This window comes from Lygodium microphyllum, chromosome 28, assembly GCF_053477565.2.
Source record: "Lygodium microphyllum isolate KBCC chromosome 28, Lygodium_microphyllum_v1.1.10, whole genome shotgun sequence".
NCBI classification, from domain to species: Eukaryota; Viridiplantae; Streptophyta; class Polypodiopsida; order Schizaeales; family Lygodiaceae; genus Lygodium; species Lygodium microphyllum.
Window position 1 is genome coordinate 17,169,885 of NC_141162.1, and position 23,131 is coordinate 17,193,015.

At 41.6% G+C, this 23,131-nt stretch overlaps 1 protein-coding gene across 3 annotated transcripts in view; it reads right to left on the reverse strand.

Moving 5' to 3' along the window:
- The window catches only part of LOC148011205 (uncharacterized), a 117,711-nt gene extending 96,970 nt beyond the window's left edge, over positions 1-20,741 (reverse strand). For 2 of the 3 annotated variants that reach the window (XM_087670270.1, XM_087670268.1), the window contains exon 1: positions 20,366-20,587. In XM_087670270.1, the coding sequence (XP_087526396.1) occupies positions 20,366-20,552 (187 nt within the window). In that variant the 5' untranslated portion in view covers positions 20,553-20,587. Of the gene's footprint in view, positions 1-20,365; positions 20,588-20,623 lie in introns of those variants that run through there. The other variant, XM_087670269.1, reaches the window with a different exon arrangement.
- Between the last annotated feature and the right edge of the window lie 2,390 nt (positions 20,742-23,131).

The following is a 23,131-nucleotide window of genomic DNA, read 5'->3' on the forward strand; positions in this document are numbered from 1 at the left end:
CCTCTGTCCTGCATATGGAGGAGCATGACTTTCAATGATAACTCTAGGCCTTAACTACTTTGTGACACATAGTCGTCCATGCATCATCAAAAATCCATCTCTTAGCATAGTGTCCATGCCTTTGGCCATTACAAAGCTGATCATAAACATTAGCAAAGTCCGAATCAGCAACATATTGCTCTTTCATGGCATCCAACTCAATGTGATAAACCATGCTGACAGCTGAAATTTGTGGCTTACGTGACAGTGCATCAACCACAACATTCTTTTTACCATCAATATATACAATCTGAAAATGAAACATAGAGAGAAAGTTTGCCCATCTCATATGCTTCTCTGATAACCTTGTCTGCGTCAGAAAGTACCTCAAAGTTTGATGGTCTATCTGCAGCATACATTTTCAGAAATGACATGCGATCCTTCTCTAACTTAGACATATTCCCAACATTCTCACTATCATCTTTATCCTTAGTAAAAACCAAGTACGTTGAAAGATGATTTTTCATTACTTTAGAAATGGCAGCTGTGTCAGAAGTGGTGCAGCAATGGAAACATAAACATGTGCTGAAATAAACTATTGGACACAAGACAAAAGAAAAGAAAGAGATAACGCAATACAGATGAGAACTCAGATGTATGCTCCGGAAATGGAATCCATATACCAAGACATGAGACAGTACAGATACAATTTGAGTCACCGGCTGTGGAGGCACAGGCACCTGCTCCCTCTCCCCAGAAATTGTCAAGTGATGAATGAATGTGGAGAAGGGAGACTAACAATAAATAGGCCAAAATAAATGCCTAAAATATGAGAGGTCGACCAGCATTAAATGCTGGCCGACAGTCGACTAGCTGCAAATAATGCCAATCCACAATAAACAATGGCAAATAAAATGCCTAAATAATCTCTCATGCCAACCTATTGAACCACAAGTCCAGACTCAACCATGAGCTGACTAATCTGCTAACACCCTCTCTCAGATCATGGGTGATATAATACAATACAATATACAATGATAAGGTCGCATCAAAGTACACACAACAATGTCTATCATAGTACAACCATGGATACCCAAGTAGGGGGTGCACAAGCCACCACCAAGGTGCCTCGGAGAGAACCTAATGTCCATATCGATCGTATCTGCTCCTGAAGATAGAGAAGATCATAGCAGCTCTCAATGTCTATCAACAATGCCGCTGAAGTAGCACACGTGACCATCCTGTCACCAATGCCACTGAAGTAGCACATGTGACCATCCCATCACCAATGTCGATATCGATCGTACCTGCTCCTGAAGATAGAGAAGATCATAGCACCTCTCAATGTCTGTCAACAATGCCGCTGAAGTAGCACATGTGACCATCCTGTCACCAATGCCGCAACGCATAAATGACCATGGATTCCCCATTTTTTGCCAGACCGCCAAACTGTCCCCTCATGTGAGCTCCAGATGAAAGCCACCCACTCTCTGTCAAGTAACCAGTCCATCATGAACCTAGATGTCAATCCTAGCTCCACGATTTGTACCTACCAGACTTCGGTCGATGTGTCAGGGATGTCCCTCTCTGGCTCCTATGCATTTGTATAGAAATATAGATGAGGCGCGGCTACCCCATCTCACCACCCTCTCACACTCCCTCTCTGGCACTGGAGAGTTGTGAGGGATAACCACATCACCACCACTAGAAAGCAACTGAGGAAGGGCCTCTAAGCCCTTTCCACGATCTGAAGAAGAGGATCCCTTCTACGCCTTGGACTTCGCCTTGGCTGGAGGTTCAGAATCAGAATCTGAGGCAGACGATGACTTGTCAAAGGAGTCCGCATCCCGCTCCGTCTTCTGCTCCTTTTTCTTCCTGGAAGCCACTATCTCTTTGTAGTCCTTCCTTAAATGACCCTTCTTGCCACAATGGTAATACTAGACCTTCGACTTCTTCATCTTCAAATCCCTCTCTAAAGCTGCAAGAGCCTCACCTGAACCTCCATAATGTCACAGAAGCCCATCCCTATGGTCGCAAAGTCGCCTCATGTTCAAGCAACATAGAGGACATATGAAGAAAACTAACAGGAGTCATAGTTGTTTGCGCCCGTAAAGCATTCGCCACTCCATCAAACTCCCAAGGAAGCTTGTAGAGTACCGTACCAACAATATGTGCCTCTGATAGAGCAGACTGCATAGTGTGAAGCTGATCCTGGAGTTGGGTAACTCGAAGTAGGAATGATTGAATCGTATCTTTGGGTTCAAACTTCAGTTGTTGGAGCTAGCCATAGAGAGTAACAGCCCCCATGGTGAAAGGAGCCTTGTACATTAACTGCAACTTCAACCATATGTCGGAAGCTGTCATGCAAGAGATGACCGCCGGTAGGACTTCTTTGGAAATACACCGAAGTAATGCCGAATAAGCACAGCCATCATCAATCCCATGTAAGGACTATCTCCTCACGGTTGTCTTCATCAAAATCAGATGAAATAGGAGAAGTTTGTTGAGGACGTGCCATAGCTCCACTAACCACGTACCATAACCGCTTCTGGATAAACCAAGCCTTCATCACCGCACTTCAAGTGTAATAATCAGGTCCATGGTGCTTGTCATCAGTGGATGTGCATGGAGGAGCCATCTGGAGAAGAGTTAGAAAAGAAATAGAGAAAAGAAGGGATTGGAAGATAGAGAGCACAGCCAAACCACGAGCACAGACTGCAAAAAGCAAGAGTTCACATATAGTATAACCCAAAATCTGATCAAAATAAGACAAAAGTTGCTACAAGAAGTCAAAGAAACTGTCAAAAACAGCAAAAACAGCCTGATAATGTAAGTGCCCAGCCAGGAGGAGATACAGAGGTACCAAAGCACAGGCTAAAACACATGTGCAGGATGTACGGATGCTGACGTCAGCAAAAAACGTAGGCAAAACAAGTTGCCTAGTTGGAGCAACAGCTGTTTGATCAATAAGAGTGAAAACAGTCCTAAAATCACAAGAAAACACAACAGAAACACAAATCCTCAAATCTAATACTATGTCAGAAGTGGTGCAGCAATGGAAGCGTAAACATGTGCTGAAATAAACTATTGAACACAAGACAAAAGAAAAGAAAGAGATTTTTTGGTTTCATCTCCACAAAAAGTTGAAAATAACACAATACAGATGAGAACTAGATGTATGCTCGAGAAATGGAATCCATATACCAAGACATGAGACAATACAGATACAATGTGAGTCACCAGCTGTGAAGGCACTGGCACCTGTGCCCTCTCCCCAGAAACTCTCAAGTGATGAATGAATGTGCAGGAGAGAGATTGGCAATAAATAGGCCAAAATAAAGGCCTAAAATATGACAGGTCGGCTAGCATTAAATGCTGGCCAACTGGTTGCAAATAATGTCAATCCACAATAAACAATGGCAAGTAAAATGCCTAAATAATCTTGATGCCAGTCTACTAAACCACAAGTCCAGACTCAACCATGAGCTGACTAATCTACTAACAAGCTACAAATACAATAGGAACACATTCACCTTTCAACTTTACATCAAGTGTGAGTACCTTGCCCTTATACTGAATAGTGATCTTTTTTGCACAAGAATCAATCATTGCATGCATACGGTGACACCATGGCATACCAAGCAATACATCACAACCCTCAAGTGGAACAATGAAGAACTCTTCGCTGTCCACATATCCTTGTATGTGCAACCAAAGCTTTTCAATGAGCGGTGTGACAAGCTCTGCATGGCCTTTACATGCCATTCCAACTTCCCCCATGGGGTCCCATCTCATCCTCTCTGATGCTTAGACGGGCGGCCATGTCAAAAGAGATGAAGTTGGCTCGTGCACCATTATCAAAGAGAATCAATGCATGCCGATCCCTAATTTTGCCCCATGCTCTGCACAACTCAGTAGCATCATCATTGGGCTGATCACTAACAACATCGTGCACCAATCCCACTGATGTTTTGGGCTCCTTTCTTTTAGAATCTCCCTGAATTTCTAATTTTCCAGCTTGCTGCCTATTGGGATAGTCCCTTGCAATGTGACCCTCCTGTTCACAAATAAAACATTTATTTGCAGCCATCAATTCCCTATGTTGTGCCAATGTTTTCAAGCCCTTTCTTTTGTTGTTTCGGCCTCTTTTTAGGCTGATTTTCAGATCTGCCCCTTTTCTCACTCTTAACACCTTTTTATTCGGCTTCTCCCCACTCTCTAGGAAGCCCGAATCCTTCCCACATAGCAAAGCATCGACTGTAGCAGCAGTCTCTATAAACTGAGACATGCTAGACACAATAGATTTAATGCAAAAATCCCTGATTCCTTTGGGCAGCCCACAAACATATCTTTACACTTGCTCATGAAGGAGTACGGGGCAATAAAAAGTAATAGGCAGCAATGCATCCCAAAACTTCTTATTATATTGCTCCAAATTCTTACATTCCTTAGCATCCAGCTTATTCCAAGTTGTCATGATGTCCACCTCAAAGGTACTTGTCAGCCAATTCAATGCAAACATTTTCTTGAATTGTACCCACATTGACGGTGCTCTACCTTGCATCAAAAGAGTGGACCACCACTGTAATGCATTCCCTGTTAAGAAAGTGACTGTCTTTCGAATCTTTGAGGATTCCATGAAGTCCCCCCCTAAATAGGCTGCATCAAATTGCTGAATGAAAGTCAAAGCTTTCAGTCCATCTTGTACACCGCTGAAGGACTCAAACTTCACTCCTTTTCCATCCTCATCATAGTCTTTTGTTGCCCCTTTAGGTGTCAAGTTGTCATACACTAGCTACTGCAAAAAGGGTGCATTTGCTGAATTTACATCAAAACCAACGCCAAATGGAGCATTTGCATGACCAACATTAATTCCTTGAGCCCCATAAGCATTCAGGGATGCAAATGCAGTATCAAACATGCTACTTTGTGCCCAAGGCATCAAGCCAATACCGCCATGCATAAGGTTTTGCATACTTCCAGCCATACACGAATACATTGGGCCTTGCACTCCATGCATTGGTTGTTGCATACCATTGGGATTTGTGCCATGCATTCCCATATGCGGTCCTTGTCCAACCATAGCATGAAAAATCATACTTCCACCCAAATATCCTGGCTGCCCCATCATAGCATGCACGCCTGGCTGCCCAAAATCCATTGGATTGGCATTTCCGTGATGGCCTTGCATTTGCATTCCTTGCCTCATAGATACCAACTATTTTATTTCATTAGCATCTTTGGGAGCTTCAAATGAAGGGTTTGGCATTATCTTCAGTGCATCTTGTTTTCCCAAAGGTGTAGAAGACGTTTTCTTCTTCTTGCCTTTGTTGTCCTTTGGAGCATTCAAAAATCGGGTAAATTGAAGATCCTTTGCTAATTCAATAAAGAGATTTGCTTCTATCCTCACCGATTCTTGAACTGGTCATCAAATTCCTCTTCACTTTGCTAGCCATCAACCTCCTTATGCCCTGAAAGCCATGAATCTTGCCCAACAGCAACATTTTCAGCTTGTTGTCCATAATCTAAGCCTTGTCCAAGGTCAAGCATTGCATTTCCTTCATTCCCATGTGAACATTCATACTGAGAGGCATCTTCATTGCTTGAATCCATCTCACTGTATGAAGACATATTGCTGTAATTTCTCAGGTGAGAGTAAAAATCAGCACTAGCACAAAGCTTTGACTTGCAATCAGGTGCCTCGGGCCCACCAAATCAAGGGATTGAGTGGTATTCCGGCAATGGAACCATGTAACCAACCTTCCTTCCGTGGATGGGTGGTAAATCCCCGATTACAACTTAATTACAACAGCAAACAATTAGTGCAAATCTGAAAATACAAATTTATCTATACTGATCTTGGACAATGCACACCTGATTGGCCCCAAAATTGGCGCCCCTTTCAGTATTTTTTTAACTCATAGTTGCATTCATACTATGTATGGACTAGTTCGTTCCGTACAATTTGTATCATACCATACGGTACGTATCCATACCATTTCGTACCAAAAAACAACCTATTTTTGGCCTCTGAAGACTAGATCATACAATATCTTCCAACTCCTAAGCCTTATGTTTATTATCATAATTCCAAGTCTCTCTCACACGACCACCGTAGCGGTTCATGGCGCACTTATGACGGATGGAGGTCGATGGAGAAACCCCTAGTGTCCATGATATCGAGGATGATCAGATGTAAGGCCTCAGTGCCACATGAGATCATTATGGCCGAGCTAGCAGATACACTGATTGTGGTAGAGGCCCTCACGCGATCGGTCGCATACATACATAGCCTATGGGACTTACCCAGACACAGATATGCACGGTTGGCCCTTGAGTCCTCCAGGCAGCTTGCCAAAGAGGGTGATACTTCATGATGGTATGCACAGATGTCGGCCTGGTTTGAGCTACATGGCTTTAGCATGGACAAGTTACCTCCTTTCCAGTACTCCCTTGATGCACCATCTCTTGATCTGAGCAGGTTAGTGGTCCGCAAGATCATCAGGATGAATCTTACCTAGTTGGATATCAGGTGGACATGGCTAATACCAGGGCAGAAGCTAGGGACAAAGATGGCTTTCTACCGTGTGCATTTCCTTCATACTACAGATTATGAATTTATTGTTTGCCCGAGATACATGGACACCCACCTTTCCCATGGGATCAGATGTACTATTGGCAAGTTGTGCACCTCCTCACATCAACTAGAGATTGCGACTAGCAGATATAGATCCATCCCACCAAAGGAGCGCATATGCCAAATATGCCAATTCGAGCCAGAGACAAAGGAGCATTATATTTGCCGCTGCCTAACGTATTATGAGGTCCGTGGTTGTTTCCACTATCTCTTTAGAGACGGATTTGGACCACTATCCAGAGTCATGGATTTTACCGATCAACGATGCCTTGGTCTCTTTTTTCTTGAGATACCACGGCTTCGTGACATGCGCCTCAGGAGTACAACTGTCCCAGGACATCGAGGCCCTTCACAGAGGCAACTCACAGACTTCTTTGCAAAGGAGACTAAGAAGACTTCAATACAATTACAGCCACAATCCACACGAGAGCCTCTCTCACCACCATAGTCCACACATAGACAAGGAATACTAATTGATCGAGCCGTTCAGCTTAGCCGATCCAGACGTCCTAGGCCTTGGCACGGACACTGACAACACCTTCATAGGTGGATACAAGGGATTATTACTCGGGCTAAAGCTAGGTCCTTCATACCCACATGAGATTGTACCATTTGGAGCTCATTGTTACTAGATAGAGCTCTATGTTTTACACATAGCTATAGTTAGTTTCCTTTCTTATTTTACTTTGTGCTACATACATATTTTGCCCAGACAATTGTACCATCACACACTCATGGTCTCATAGGTCTGTTGTGCTAAGAAATGCACTTAGCCACTTAAACAGCCCCAAAACATGCTTATTTTAGGCTTATTTTAGCCAAAACCCTAAAACGGGAAGCGGATCGAGAAAGTTAAGTGTAAGAGGATCTAGAACCCTAATTTTCTATAAATTGGCAGCCAGCCCTCCACTCTTTTACAATCTCGTTTGTGCAGGTTTCAGGTGTTACCAGCTTGCTGCCCACATCCCAGTCACGAAGGACATCTCAACCCTTGTTGTCCATCACTGTTCCCTATAGTTTGGCGCCTATTTCCAGCCCTCCCACACGCTGATTGCTGCTGTTTCTGCCTAGCAACTGACTGCTGTTCATCTACACTACTGTCGTACAGCCTGCCACGCCAGCAAACTGCTGCGTTTGCAGGCTTCAGCTGCCGCCCTAACAGTTTTCTCTCTCTTGTCTGCAGTCGTTGCAGTCTTTCTCTCTCCTGCAAGCTGTCATGCCTGCGTTTTCAATCTCTCCTGCAGGCTCCATTTTTAGTCTTTCTCTCTCCTGCAAGCTGTCCTGCCTACGTTTTTAGTCTTTCTCTCTCCTATAAGCTCCGTTTTTTGTCTTTCTCTCTCCTCACTGCTGTCTGCATCAAATCCAGCTTCTCACTACTGCGTTTACTAGTGTTCGACATCTGGAGGCTGCCTTGCTGCCATTCGGGATCCGTTCGGAGTACGACACACTCCAACTCATTACCCCTGCCCTGATCCTAGAGATACAGGAGTTCGAGGTTCAGTATTCATTCACTGCATAGTGTGTTTGCTGCATGAGCATCGTATTATTAGTAGTCATATCATTTCATTTATTCACTGTGTTCATTGTTTCTGAGTTACTCTAACCATAACCCTAACTATGTTCTTTTTATCAGTCTATGCTTTGTCTTACGGTTTCTGTTTATATTTCTGTGTTAGGATATTTTTCTTTACAAGGTCATTTTGGCCTTTTGTAGACGTTAATATATCATTTCATTTCTCTCTCCCCCAGCTTCCAAGATGAGTATGCAATTCCAAGAGCATCCCCCCTCCCCTCCTCTCTCTCTCTCTCTCTCTCTCTCTCTCTCTCTCTCTCTCTCTCGTCTCACACACAAACAAAAGAATGAAGAGTCTGATTGTCCGTCCACCCTAAACTTTGCTTTGTTCTTTGATGTATTACATATACACTCCCATCTGTCTTCTAGTAGTGCATTGCGCATATTGTACATGAGGTTTTTCCTTATTATCCTCATGTATTCATCCTATTAACTCAAGTGACATTGCTATTTTAGCTACAAACATGTGTTCTGTAATCTATAATCCAAAATAACCAAGTTTTTGTTTTTTTTTTCCGTACTAATATTCTACTGTATCTTATAAAATCATAAGGTACCAATTAGTACCATATTTTATCGTACCATACCGTATCGTAACTTTCATACTTGATAACCCTGCTTTAGCTTTATTGAAGAAGAAGTTGATTTACAATGGGATTCTCCCAATCCCTTTCAGTATTCCAACTCCCCTTGTTGTGATGAATCACCCGCAAGTCTTTAATTTGATTTGCCCCTTGATTCGGGCAATCAATTGGCCTTCACCCGCTTTGATGGGATGAAAAATTCCCCAAATTCAATTATTTGCTGGTCCCTTCACTTAAATAGGCTAAAAACAGCTTCAGCCTTGTTCAATCCAAGTCTTAGAGCTTCCAATTTCTGGCACACTTCCAGAGGCTCCTACTAAACCCTAATTTCTACTACAGATTAGTATTTACAGCAAACAAATCTGAAATTTCTCAGCCTCCAAGGCTCCAAATGCTGAGATCTTTGGAGCAAAGTTGTGAAATGGTTGGGAGATGAGAGGGAAAGTGATGTTGCCTTGTCTCCACAGCTTGTAGATGTTGTCTCCTGCTATTGATTGGTCTTCTCCAGCCCTTGGCAGTCTCAGAAGGTCCTCCGATGGCTGCAAATCAAACCAACAGCCTCCCCTCCCTCTCTCTTGCAGGCTGAATTTTTAAAATACCTCTCTCCAGCCTCTGAAGACGTTTTTCAATCTTGCATGGGTATTGATTGGTCTTCTCCAGCCCTTGGCAGTCTCAGAAGGTCCTCCAATGGCTGCAAATCAAACCAACAGCCTCCCCTCCCTCTCTCTTGCACGCTGAATTTTTAAAATACCTCTCTCCAGCCTCTGAAGACGTTTTTCAATCTTGCATGGGTATTTTTGACAAGTGGCAACCTTCCCAAATGGTTTTTCAATATTTTCCATAATTAAATATTAATTTTCAGCCTTTAAATACAAAAAATTAATCTAATAATTATTTCGGTGCCCTGAAAAATCATGGACTGGCCAATAATAAAATTGGCTAGGCAACTTCCATTCCTGAGTATCTCTACGCCATTTTTGACCATCAGATTGGCGTTAGACCATTAAACGCCACTTCTCTACTGTCACCAACTGACATTTATGGCCAAATGGATAACCTAGGCCAACGATTGGCACCAGATACCACCAAGTACCTGTGCAGCATAACTTATAGCAACTTTTGCCTTTGACATCCCGTGATTTCTTCGGATCCTGGGCTCGTAAATTTACTTTAACCCTAGTTGCACCTCACATATGCAACATTTACTTAATCATGTGATTAAAAATTAATCCACATGTTAAGTGAGGTTTCAAAAATACATGTCCTCATGATACATAGCCTTAGCCACAAGGTCTTTCCACGAGCTTGGGTTACTTTGGCACGCTTAATATGGTCATATATCTAAATTTTAACACTATACAACGGGCTTCTTGGAAGAAGATGCTGGAGGAACCTCCTCATTTCCCTCCTATTCACACTTTGTGCCCTAGTTGTTTAAGGGGCAAGGAGCATAGGCAGCCACATCCAGGTGTTGCCACTAGGGGGGCTTCTTCACCATTTGAGTTTATTTACACCGACCTTTGTGCACCTATGGGTACATCCTCCCTTGGGAAGGCCAAGTATTTGATGCTGATTATAGATAACTTCAATCGTTATATGTGGCCTTATTTTTTGGAGTACAAGAGCAAGAGATACTCTTGTTTCTGGGAGTGGAAGGTGTTTGTGGAGACACAGATGACTTGCAAAGTTCGTGGCATACGAGCAGATCATGGTGAAAAGTTTATTCTAACCACTTTTCTCAGTTTTGCAAGGATCATAGCATTCGGGTGGAGTATATCCATCCAAACACACCTTTAGAGAATGGTGTGGTGGAGCATGCGAATGGGGCCATGGTAGAGATGGCCCGATCAATGTTGGAGCCATGGTAGAGATGGTCCGTTTGAAGCATCATGATCTTCCCCATACCCTTTGGGATGAGGCAGTGGCTATTGCGGTTCACATCCGCAGCCGCTCCCTGACTTCTGCGTTACAAAACACGACTCTCTACAAGGCTTTCTTTGGTCAAAAGCCCTCCATGTCTCAATTTCACACTTTGGATGTGATGCATTTGTCCATGTGGACAAGAAGAAAAGGAAAACGAAGCTTGACTCGAAATCGAGAAAGCTCATCTTCGTGGGCTATACCATTACCATGAAGGGTTATCGCCTCTACAACTCGACAACACAAAAGCTTGAGGTGAGCAAGGATGTAATCTTCAATGAGGCTTCGGCCTTCAAGGATCCTATTGATGGTTCTATTGTAGGTGATTCTTCGTCATTGGCTGACCCTCAGTTCCTCTCCTTCCTTCCAAGTTACCTCTTAGCACCCCTTCTTCGTCTTCGGCTCCTCACCCTCCTTCTTCTCCACCTTCTACTCCGGCTTTTCTACCACCTTTGACGGATGCAACTACTACTTCTTCGCATACTTCGACCCCTTCAATCTCCCCTCTAGCGTCTTCTAGGGTGCTTAGCCATCAGAAGGGAAACCTTCTTCAAATGTGGAGGATTTGCCTTCCCTTGGTGAGGGAGAGTCCCTACCCTTGACACGTGCATTACAAGTACCACAGGCTATTCAGTCTCCCTTGTAGCAGGATGAGCCTACTCGAATTCCTCATTGGTACCAACACCTCACACAAGATTCAAGTGTTTCTCACTTTCCTTCTTCTCGTATAGGTACATGCAAATTAGCTTCCTTACAGGCCCAAGGAAATAGTTCACTTTGTGTGAACTATGCTCCTTTGTCCCTAATTCTTCATGACAATGAGCCTATTACAATCGAGGTGGCTCTTGCACAAGATATTTGACATTAGGCCATGTAGGAGGAGCTCAATTCTATCGAGCATAATCAGACTTGGAAATTAGGTCCACGACTCTCAAAGCAAAAGGTGATAGGTGTAAAGTGGGTCTATAAGACCGAGTACCTTACAAATGGTTCCTTAAACAAGCACAAAGCTAGGCATGTCGCCAAGGGCTTTGCTCAAAGGGCACGTTTGGACTATTTTGAGACTTTTGAACCTATGGCTCGAATGTCTTTGGGCCATCTTGGCTCTTGCAATCCAACTCCACTAGCTTGTTTATTAGATGGATATCAAGTCCACCTTCTCGAATGGTGTCCTTGAGAAGGAGATTTATGTTTCACAACCTCTAGGCTTTCTTGTGCAAGGGAAGCAGGACCATGTGTGCAGATTGCGGAAGGCCCTCTATGGTCTAAAGCAAGCTCCTTGTGCTTGGTACCACAGGATTGATCGCTTCCTTCTATAGAGTGGCTTCCATCGATCAGCTCGTGACTCAACCTATACTTGAAGGTTGAGTGTGACACGTGTGTTTTGCTCATCTTGTATGTGGATGATCTTATCATTACAAGGAGCTCTACTCAAGAGGTTGATCAGACTTGGGAGATTTTGAGACAAGAGTTTGACATGATGAATCTTCGGATCCTACATTTCTTCCTTGGCTTGGAGATCTATCAAATGGCACATGGCATTTTTATTACACAACACAGACATGTTTCAAAGCTTCTCACAAAGTGTGATATGGGCTGATCATCTATTTCTTACCCCATGGACCCAAAGTTCAAGATTTTGGCAGTCAGTGCTCCCCTTCCAAATGCTATCTGCTATAGGTGTCTTATAGGTTTTCCCATCTAGCTTATTCACACTCCAGCAAATGTTTCTTTTCTTGTGACATTGTTGTCTTCTTTCATGAAGACTCCCACTCACGAGCATTGGAGAGTGGACTAGCATATTCTTTGTTATTTACAAGGGACTCGATCCTATGGGATCATGGATGGAAAGGAGGTTACTCTTTCTGGTTTGAGTGATTTTAATTGGGCAAGTGATGTGGATTTGCAATGGTCCACTACATGTTACGCCTTCTCCCCTAGATCCGGAGTTATCTTAGGGAGCAACAAGAAGCAATCTATTGTGGCTCTTTCTTCTACAAAGGCATAGTATCATGCATTATGTTCTATAGATATGGAGGCGGTTTGGCTTTGCCACATGTTGGTGGAGATTGGCTTTTCCCAGCCTGGACCTATGGAACTGCATTTGGACAATGAGAATGCACTAGCTCTGGCAATGAACCCTATGTTTCATACTCACACAAAGCACATCGAGGTTCAATATCACTATGTTCGAGAGCGACTCGTGGATTCTGAGTTAGTGATGGTCTACTATCCCATGAAGAACAACGCAACAGATCCCTTCACGAAGCCTTTGCCCCAGGCTTTTATACTTCATGGCATGAGGTTGTTGGATCTTCCAACACTCCCAGGATTTGAGAGGGGATGTTAGTCTACCTATGTTAGTCATGTCGGTCTGTCATCTCTTGGTTGTGAGCTCCTATCAGAGTCTGACCAAAACATAAGAGCTCTGGCAATTTAGGTGCATTTTTTTATTTGTCAACTTCCTAAGTGCATTCTTAGGTTAGTTTCCACCAAACATTGTCATTGTCATCCAGGATTTTTTTGGGATCTCCCCTATCTTTTTTTGCATTTTTCTTTAACGATCAACATTTAATGCTGATCGGGTAGCATTCATGGCCTCTTCAAGATCAAGTTGACCAAATTTTTTAGTGCTTTTGCTAATTATAGCTGCACCCCCCACTTAGCAGACACACACTCTTCAATCTTCAGTCTTCCCTTTGCAAGTGCACATTCCAACTCTCCATGCTTGGTGTTGCCATCGTCATCAACTTGATCTAGAGTCCTCACTAACGCTTTGGGCTGTGTGCAAAGACTAATCAATCCATCTCCATTGTATCAGCATTCTTATTCATTCAGTGCAGTATTCTTCCTTCATCTTCTACTTCCTCTCTTTCTCTCTCTTTGTGTTCATGTTACTCTTCCATTGCGCACACTCAGAGATTCTTTGTCCAATCTTGGCATTGCAGCAGCACATGCGCAAAGTCAAGCATCATCAAGCTTTAATTCCAAAAATGCATCCCTTTTAACAATTGCCAAGAAGAATCAAATTCAACCCTCCACTCTATATTCTATGACTAGTATCTATATCATCCATGTTTACTAGAGTCGACAATGAAAGTCGCATGCCAGGTCCTAGCCTTTAACAATTGCCGAAAGGAATCCAATTTGACCCTCTACTCAGCATCAAACTAGTGGTAAACTAATATTTGTACCATCCACATTTGCTAGAGGCAGTAGTGGCAGTCACATGCAAAGCCCTAGCCTTTTCTCTCGGTCTAGGTGTTGCCACTACAATTGTAACATCTACCAAGTTTCTTATCCATGAGACTGAGCTAGCAAAATAAAAAGTAGAGCAAGCTATGATGCAAGCAAATGTGGTCAACAAAAACTAAGTGAACAACCTACACAACATGGCGAGGCCAATGCTGAGCTAGAGAAGTTGAACCGACAGAACATCTATTGCAAGCAAAACATTTGTAGGCACCAGGTCACATGAGGTGGGCTGAACTTTTTGTCCAAGGCATCACCATTGGAGATTTTGTGAGTGAAGCACCTATCATCCACGTTAGAGGTAAATTAATGGAGATCCACCCAAAACCTGGCAAACTGCTTTCCTGGTGAAAAAATAAAGGTGGCATACTGTGCATTTAGGTGACCTGGCGGCAGTCAATAGTCCTACTCACACCATGTGCCATACAAGAATCGGCATGCTCTCTCTCCAACCACATGTCTCCACCAACAATTGTTAATCAATGTTGCACCTTGCCACATAACTACCTTGAGGGTCGATATGTCAACTCTTGATGTGTCAATTGCTAAATTAACTTCCAATTAATCTACTTTGACAAAGCATGTATTTAGTGCAATTGCCAACTACATTCTCTCTTCTCTTACCATCCATAAAGAATTAATACTACTCACACAAGTTTGTAACATTATTCACACTTGTCTTTATAGTGCTTTGGGTATTTTCAATTTGGCAATTTGTTAGGATAGTCTTCTTGTTATTATTGCACACAACTTGGAGCCATTAAAGTGTAAAGCATAAGCATAAGTACACTTGACATGTCACACAGACATGTATTAATAATGATTAGCTTTGCATTGTCAACTTGTGCATATGTGAGGTGCAGATGTAAAGTGCAAGTCAGTTAAGTCACAATGATGGTCTACATAACCTAATTTAGCAATGGGGTGACATTAACAAAAGTTCTATAAAGTTATGTTGGGCAGGTACTTGTGGATACTTGGTGTCAATTTGGGTCTAGACCATTAATTGAGCCATTAAAATGTCCAATGATGACATCAGGAACTAGGCATTAATTAATTAACTAATGCTAGTCCTACACCAATTAATGTTTGGAGCAATTAAATGCTCCATAAGGGTTAGCACATTAAAGGTGAATGGGCACTAGTCAATTCTTGGGCAAGAAAAATGAATAATTAATTAATTTTCAAAAAAACTTTCGAAAATTAATTAATTAATCCTAGAAATTGAAAATTAAAAGGTTACCAAGTAGCAAACTTTCCCATCCAAGGCTAAGAGAAGGTTGTAGGGCTCATTGAGGGTCATTCTAACCATTGAATGCATCGTGGAGACTATGAAAGACGAGAGAGAGACTTTAGATGTTATTGAGGCTTGCTGCCACGAGGGTTTTGAGCCAACAAGATCATCAGCAAACTAGCAATTCACCAAAAAGGCTCCCTGGTTGTTGAAACAGCTATCCATCTTGAATAGGCTGGTAAATAATCTGATTTAACACTAATTGCAACAAGTATAAAATTCACATAAACTGAAAATGCAAATGTTACAACTTACGCTTGTGTAATGAAAGAGACCTAACTGACCTAAGGGAGAGAAGAGAGAGGACTACAGGAGAAGAAGAAGAGAAGAGAGAAAGACAGGGAGAAGAGAGAGAAAGAGAGGAAAGAAGAAGAAGAAGCAGCAGCCATGAAAGCTTGTGAAGGTGAAAAGAGAGATTTTTGATAATTCTGTGATACCTCAAAATACCCTCCTACACCTTATATACTGTCAGTGTGACTGGTATGTTCCCATGCCATGTTCCCGTGATCCCCACTCATTACAAACCATCCCGTCTCATAAAGTTTTTGTCCTCAAAAACAAAGGATGTCCTATCCCGTAAGGGTGTGCTGTAGGAAATCAGCCATAACTTTGTGTCAAAAACTCCGAATGGGACAAGTGAGGTGTCATTACAGAGCCCACAAAATGTACTTTCAGCCCATGTGGGAGAGGGGGGGCTGCAAATAGGTACTGTTGCGAAATAGAGGGCTATCCAAGAGTTACTAGTGTGCTGTCCAAGATAGTATGGCTGGAGAAAAACAACCATAACTTCCTCTAGGAAACTCCAATCGGGGCAAGTGAGGTGTTGGCGCGGAGCCCTCGAGGTGTACTTTCAGCCCATGTATGGGAAATGGGGCTGAAAATGGGTCAGGACCAAAACTGATGCAAAACAATTGGCTGTCCAGACACAGACTGCAGCCCAAAACAAATGTCATAGTTAAGTTCCAGCCAATACGACCTCCTTGAGGTGTGGAAACTCATCCAAGATAGATGCTGGGCGCCAAGAAGCTTCCTCTATTGGTAGGCCTTGCCATTTGATGAGGTATTCATGGATGGAACGGGTGCGGAGTTGCTTTTCACGCTGCCCAATGACCGCTTTAGGAATATACTGGATAAGACCCTCCTCATCTACGGGGGGGGTAGCTCCTCTACATGATCTTTGGGAATGCCAATGAAAGGTTTCAATTGGCTCACATGGAAGACATTATGGATCTTAGTAGTGGGAGGGAGTTGGAGACGGTAAGCCAATTCCCCGACCTTCTTAATGATTATGTAGGGCCCATAGTAACGGTGTGCCAACTTATTGCAAGAACCGTCCTTTAGTGTAGCATAACGGGACTTGGGGACCTTGAGGAGTACCAATTCACCCTCTTGAAAGTCAAGGGGTCTTCTTTTTGCATCAGCATGGAGCTTCATGTGCTCTTGAGCCCTTTTGAGATTTGCATTGCATTGTTGAAGTAAAGCTTGCATGCGATCGAACTCTTCTTTTCCAAAGGGGTTGAGCTTTTCATTGAAAATCACGGTGGAAAGGGGCACCCAATAACCATACAATGCTTCGAAGGGGGAGACTCCAATGCTCTAATGAGTGGAGTTGTAATTCAGCCAAGTGCATCTCATGATTTCTTCAGGTCCTTGGCTCGTAAATTTACTCTAACCCCAGTTACACCTCACATATGCAACATTTACTTAACCATGTGGTTAAAAATTAATCCACATATTAAGTGAGGCTTCAAAAATACATGTCCTCATGATAGTCCTCCCCCTTAAAATCCTTGCAATCGTCCTCGATTACTCTGCCAAATGCATCAAAAGCAAAATAGTGAATTGGAATTTCCACAAGGCATCATAGTTAACACAACATTGTGCATTGTTACTCAACCATTCCATATACCCAACACATATTGAAAATTACTAACCAATCAACATAACATAAGACTTACAAAGAATCTCAAAAAATTTATTAAATTATCATGTGACATGTCTATTTCTCATGAGCTCAACTCATCTAGCAAAAGCAAACCATAGCACAGCATAACCAAGCATAAACCATGGCTAAAATATCAATAGCATCATAACATATGCTGTTGTCCGTGAAACCGGATATAAACCATTGAAAACTAAGTATAATCTGATCATAAACTAATTACTTTTGCTGATCTGAATGCGAGAGCTTTTCATAACTGAAGGAGTGGAAGTCCTACCTTCCCCTTGAGTATCAGGTAATACTCTAAACCCTTACTCTGCTGAACTTGATGGAGCCCGAACTAAAGTTGGCTCTAACTAAAAGGCATCTATGTATAGCTGCAGCAACTAAGGACGGACTGCCAAGTCCTTCTCTTTCATCCATTTGGCATCCATTGGTGAATAATTCTGAGATTTTACCAAGTATCTCCTGGAAACTTTACCTTGACCTTTCTTTCCTTATGTGTCAAAATCTGCTCAAGTACCAAAGTCTCATCCAGCTGCTCAATCTCAAGCTGAATTTCAGCAGACATATCCTCCAGCACATCACTATGAAAAGACCTCAACAGACCGACATGAAAGGCATCGTCTATCCACCAATGTGGAGATAAATTTAGCCGATATGCCACATCGTTGATCTTCTCCAATACCTAGAAGAACCCATAGTATCTCATACTTAACTTCGAATACAATCTTTCTCTTCCTTTCATCTTTTTCAGTCTTGCCTTCCAAAACGCAACAATACATAATCCCCTCTTCCCTCTTTTGCTTTTCTTGCGATCTCTGAAGTGCATATTATATCTTTGCATAGGCTACATCCAAGTTTTCCACATAACGATCAACCTCAAAAATCTTATCCTTAGTTTGCAAAATAGGTGGTATCTTCTTGCTACCCTCAATCACTTCAAATGAAGCTTTGGCCGTAGAACTATGCACTGTGTTGTAAACAAACTCAACCAAGAGCAAATACTGCTCCCATTGTGTCTCGTAATCTGAAACATAGCGTCTCAAAAGATCTAACACTGTGGAATTTGCTACCTCAGACTAGTCATCTATCTACGGATGGAAGAATGATGAGAATTTCAACGTGGTACCCATATTCTCAAACAAGCCCTTCCAAAATAAATTGATCATCCGAGGGTCTCGATCACTAATGATCGACTCTAGCATACCATGATACTTAAAGATGTGCTACCAAAACAATTGTGTCATATAATCAGCCTTTATTTTCTTCCTCACCGGGATGAAATTGACCTATTTACTAAACCTATAAATAATAGTCAATATCCTGTCATTCCTTGCAGGTATCTTAGAAAGCTCAAAAATAAAGTCCATTGCAATGCTCTGTCAAGGCCTATCTGGAATAGACAAGGGCTGCAACAAACCCAACATCTTTTGCCTATCATGCTTGACCTTCTGGCATACAATGTATGTCTGAACAAAAAATTCTACATCATGCCTCAAAAAAGCTCACCAATAAAAAAAATTGCTCCACTACCTTGACCATGGCATCAATATCTCTGTCTTGCATACGGACGAGCATAACTTTCAGTGATAACTCTAGGCCATAACTACTTTGTGACACATAGTCATCCATGCATCATCAAAAATCCATCTCTTAGCACAGTGTCCATGCCTTTGGCCATTGCAAAGATGATCATAAACATCAACAACATATTACTCTTTCATAGCATCCAACTCAGTGTAATAAACCATACTGACAACTGAAATTTATGGCTTATGTGACAGTGTATCAGCCACAGCATTCTTTTTACCATCAATATATACAATTTGAAAATGAAACATAGAGAGAAAATTTGCCCATCTCATATACTTCTCTAATAACTTTGTTTGCGTTAGAAAGTATCTTAACCTTTGATGGTCTGTCTGCACTGTAAATGGTCTGTCTGCACTGTAAAATCAATCCCCCAACAAATAATGTTTCCACGTAAACAATGCATCAATTACAATCAAGAGCTCTTTCTCATAGACCTGCAAATTCTTTTCTGCACCGTGGAGAATTCGGCTCTCATAAGCCACAACTCAGCCGTCTTGCATAAGAACAGTACCAATGTTGTTACCACATGCATCACATTGACTATAAATGAATTCCTTAGATCATCAGGTAACACAAAAACGAGATCTAAAGTCATCTTACCTTCAACTTTTCAAATGCTGAAATTTTCACTGTTGTCCATCTAAATGGCACACCCTTCTTCTGCAAGGCATGCAATGGAGATGCAATTTCAACAAACCCGCGTATATACTTCCTGTAGTAAAAGCATAAATCCAAAAAGCTACGGATCTCATGTACATTACTTAGCATCCAGCTTATTCCAAGTTGTCATGATGTCCACCTCAAAGGTACTTGTCAACCAATTCGATATAAACATTTGCTTAAATTGTATCCACATTGACAGTGCTCTACCTTGCATCAAAATAGCAAACCACCATTGTAATGCATTCTCTTTCAAGAGAGCTTGAAATGAAAAATAAAAGCCAAGATATAAGTTTGTATGAAGTGTTCATTGATTAAAAATCTGGTTATACCAAAGCCTCCCCTCCAAATATGAACCAAGAGTGCAGGAAAGAGCCACATTATCAGCATGCTTGAGCCATGCTGGCATCGTTTCTATGCCCCACGTGCAAAAGCCAAGTTGGCATTTGTTCCTGTGCCCTAGCTTAGGATACTCATCCGCAAGGGTACCCTACATAGTCTAGGATTAAAGGCCACCAGATTGGTTGTTCACTACACCATTGTATTTATTACTTAGCAGCCCCTTACAGGGATTTTTTGTACTTCGTACTTCACCGCAGGGGGTGTTACCTCTGAGCAGAGTCACAAGTGACCCAAAAAGGGATGGCACAGGGAACGGGGAGGAATTGTCATCAGTTGTGACTGTATAGTCACATGGAATGGGACGTGAGATAAAAGAAGCTACCATCCCTGCAATCCTCAAGTCCAAAAACGACGGTATTTCCTTTTATTTGGGGGGAAAATTTTCAGGAGCTCCCATTGCAGGCAAGCTACCAACCGACAAAAGGACGACTCTGTTGGAACCATATTCAGGCCTTAAATAAAACCGGGCATAGTCACCCACGAATGGTGAAGCACTTATGACTGATGCATATACTGAAATACAAACCTTGCTTGGAGCTGAACCAGTGCCCAAAGAGGACGAGGCCCGCGGCAGCGAGAGCTGTTACAGACAGGTTAAGGAGCCACGCGGCATTGTCTGGTTGCTGGTGATGGCGCTGCTTTTGTGGATGATGAAGCTGCTTCTGCTGTTTGTGAGGCTCCATCACTTCAACTCCTGCAATACGGCCGCTCATTACCACTAACAAACAAGATTAACGAAACACTTGTACTTTTTTGTGCGGTATTTATTAGTAAGGAAAATTACCAAAATATTACAGTAATGTGCGTTGCTAGACATTTGTATCCTCCCCAATGTGACATACTTCTCACACGACTAAAAACATTCACAATAGCACTATCAAGATGTTGTCTCAATGTAAGATGGTTGTGAGGTCTAAAGACATTCAATGGCACAACTAGGGCGCCTAAGGACCCAAGACACTCTACAGTTGTCGAGACTAAAACTGAATGTAAGATGGTTCTAATAGGACCACAAACATTCAATGGCATTACCAAGATGTTTGTCTCGATGTAAGATGGTTCTAATAGGACCACAAACATTCAATGGCATTACCAAGATGTTTGTCTCGATGTACGATGGTGTAAAAGACGATAGTATCCTATGCATAGGATGGAACCATAAGGTTGGGGCATGTGCTACTTACTCCTATCTTAATGTCTAGGGGGTAATTGCATTTTATACATCTATATTATTTAAAAATATGTTTTATATGTGGAATACAATTGTATTAAGCATGGAATACCTTATTTATCATATTTCACGAATCTGTTGTAAGAAGAGCTCTTCTATATGAAAGATGTACTCCCCCTATATAAATAAAAGCTCATAGTTTAGAATTTGTTTATACAAAAAAGTCAACCTAATCACAATTAACCATTGTCCATCTTTATAACCTATAGTAGTATCAAAGTGCCTACATGAATACATTAAAGATACTAATTTAAACTTTTTAAAGACGATGTTGGTAACACCTCGGTACTAGTTTGCTTGCATCCTGCACCACCATTTTGAACATTGGAAAGGGATATGCATTAGATATTAACCTTGGTGATAGTTTGCTTACATCCTGCACCATCATGTTAAGGATTAGGAATGAAGACGTGTTAGGATAGCAACACCTTGGTGCTTGTTTGCTTGCATCCTACACTAACATGTTCGGGATTAGAAAAAAATACATGCTAGGTTAAAGCATATTAGTGCAATTTTCTTATATCCTACACCATGTTTAGAATGAGATAAATTTATCTTATTAAACCCTTAATAGACATTGACATTTGTGTAAGTGTGATGTAGCATGCGTACATAGATACCAACATGCTTGTCATAATAATTGTGGCGTACCATGCTTGTGTCACACATGAATGTGCTTATGTCGTAGTAATTGTGGGATTGCATATATGTCCCATACACCCATGTGCTTAGGTTAGAAATATCTAAGGATTAGAAATAAATTTTGTGAACATGTGATATATCTAGGGTTTGAAATTTAATACTCATCACATATCAATGATGATGTGGACACCCACACATATTAATCACAAATGATTAGCTTACATGATCACAAACGATTAACTTACGATAATGAATTTAACCATTCAATCTTTGTAAAAATATGATTATCATATAAAAATAATAAATAAGTAGATAATATTGACTATAAATATATGTGTTTTATTTTAAATATAACTTAAATTTGTGTCTATATGTGAGGTCTCTATGATACACATTAGTGAAGAGTGAAAGAAACAATCACTCACCAAACAAGAGTAGAAAGCTTTCATGAGTTGAGTGATCAAGGTTATGGCCAACATGCAAAAAAATGTATTTGTAGGCCACTTTCATACCAATGATACTTATGAGATTTTTGTGCATTGAAGGGAGTGAGCCCGAAGTGGAAGCACGCGAGTGGAAGTAAGAAATATGGTGAAAGGAGAAAGAGCAAGAGAGAAAGACACACACAAAAGATATGGGAACTCCAACAATCACGATGTGTACTCGTTCTATGAGAAATAAAGAAGTCCCTTAAAGCAATTGCATGTGATGCACATCCCAAGAATGTGTGAGGCATGTCCCATGTGCTTCATCTCAAAGCTCTTCTTGAGCTACATTTTTAAGGTATTTGCTCATCATGAGCTCTCCTAGCAATAAGATTATTGTCCACATAGAGTATACCAAATCATAAGGTTGCCATCACCAACCTTCTTCCTATATAAACACAAATCCATAGCACTATAGCTATATCCCTATGAATACATAAAAGCATTATATTTGTGGTATCATTCCCTAAGTGCCTACTTAAGAACATAAAGGCTCCTTCTCAACTCGCACGCTAGGTGTTCCTAGCCTTTTTCTTCAAAGTCCTTAGACTGTTACTTATAGATCTCATCATACAAGTCCCCATGTAAAAAAGTCATCTCTAGATCCATCTGATAAAGGTCCAAATCTAGCTAAGCAACCAATGCTAGTACCAAGCATAGGGTTCTGGTTTTGACCATAGGAGAAAAGACTTCATTGAAGTCAACACCATATTCATGCTTGGAACCCTTAGCTACCAATTAGTCCCAAAGCCACTGCTAAGCAAAAAATAAGAGATACTGCCAAAGTAATGAGCTGTCCACAATTGTAAGCAAAAGGCTGTCAAGTCCAAGTGATTGCCCTCAAATAGAATGCATAAAACTGAAATGACATACTGATGTAATAAACTACAACAATTTGCCAACAACCAATTTTGAGCAACCAAGAAGGAAGAAG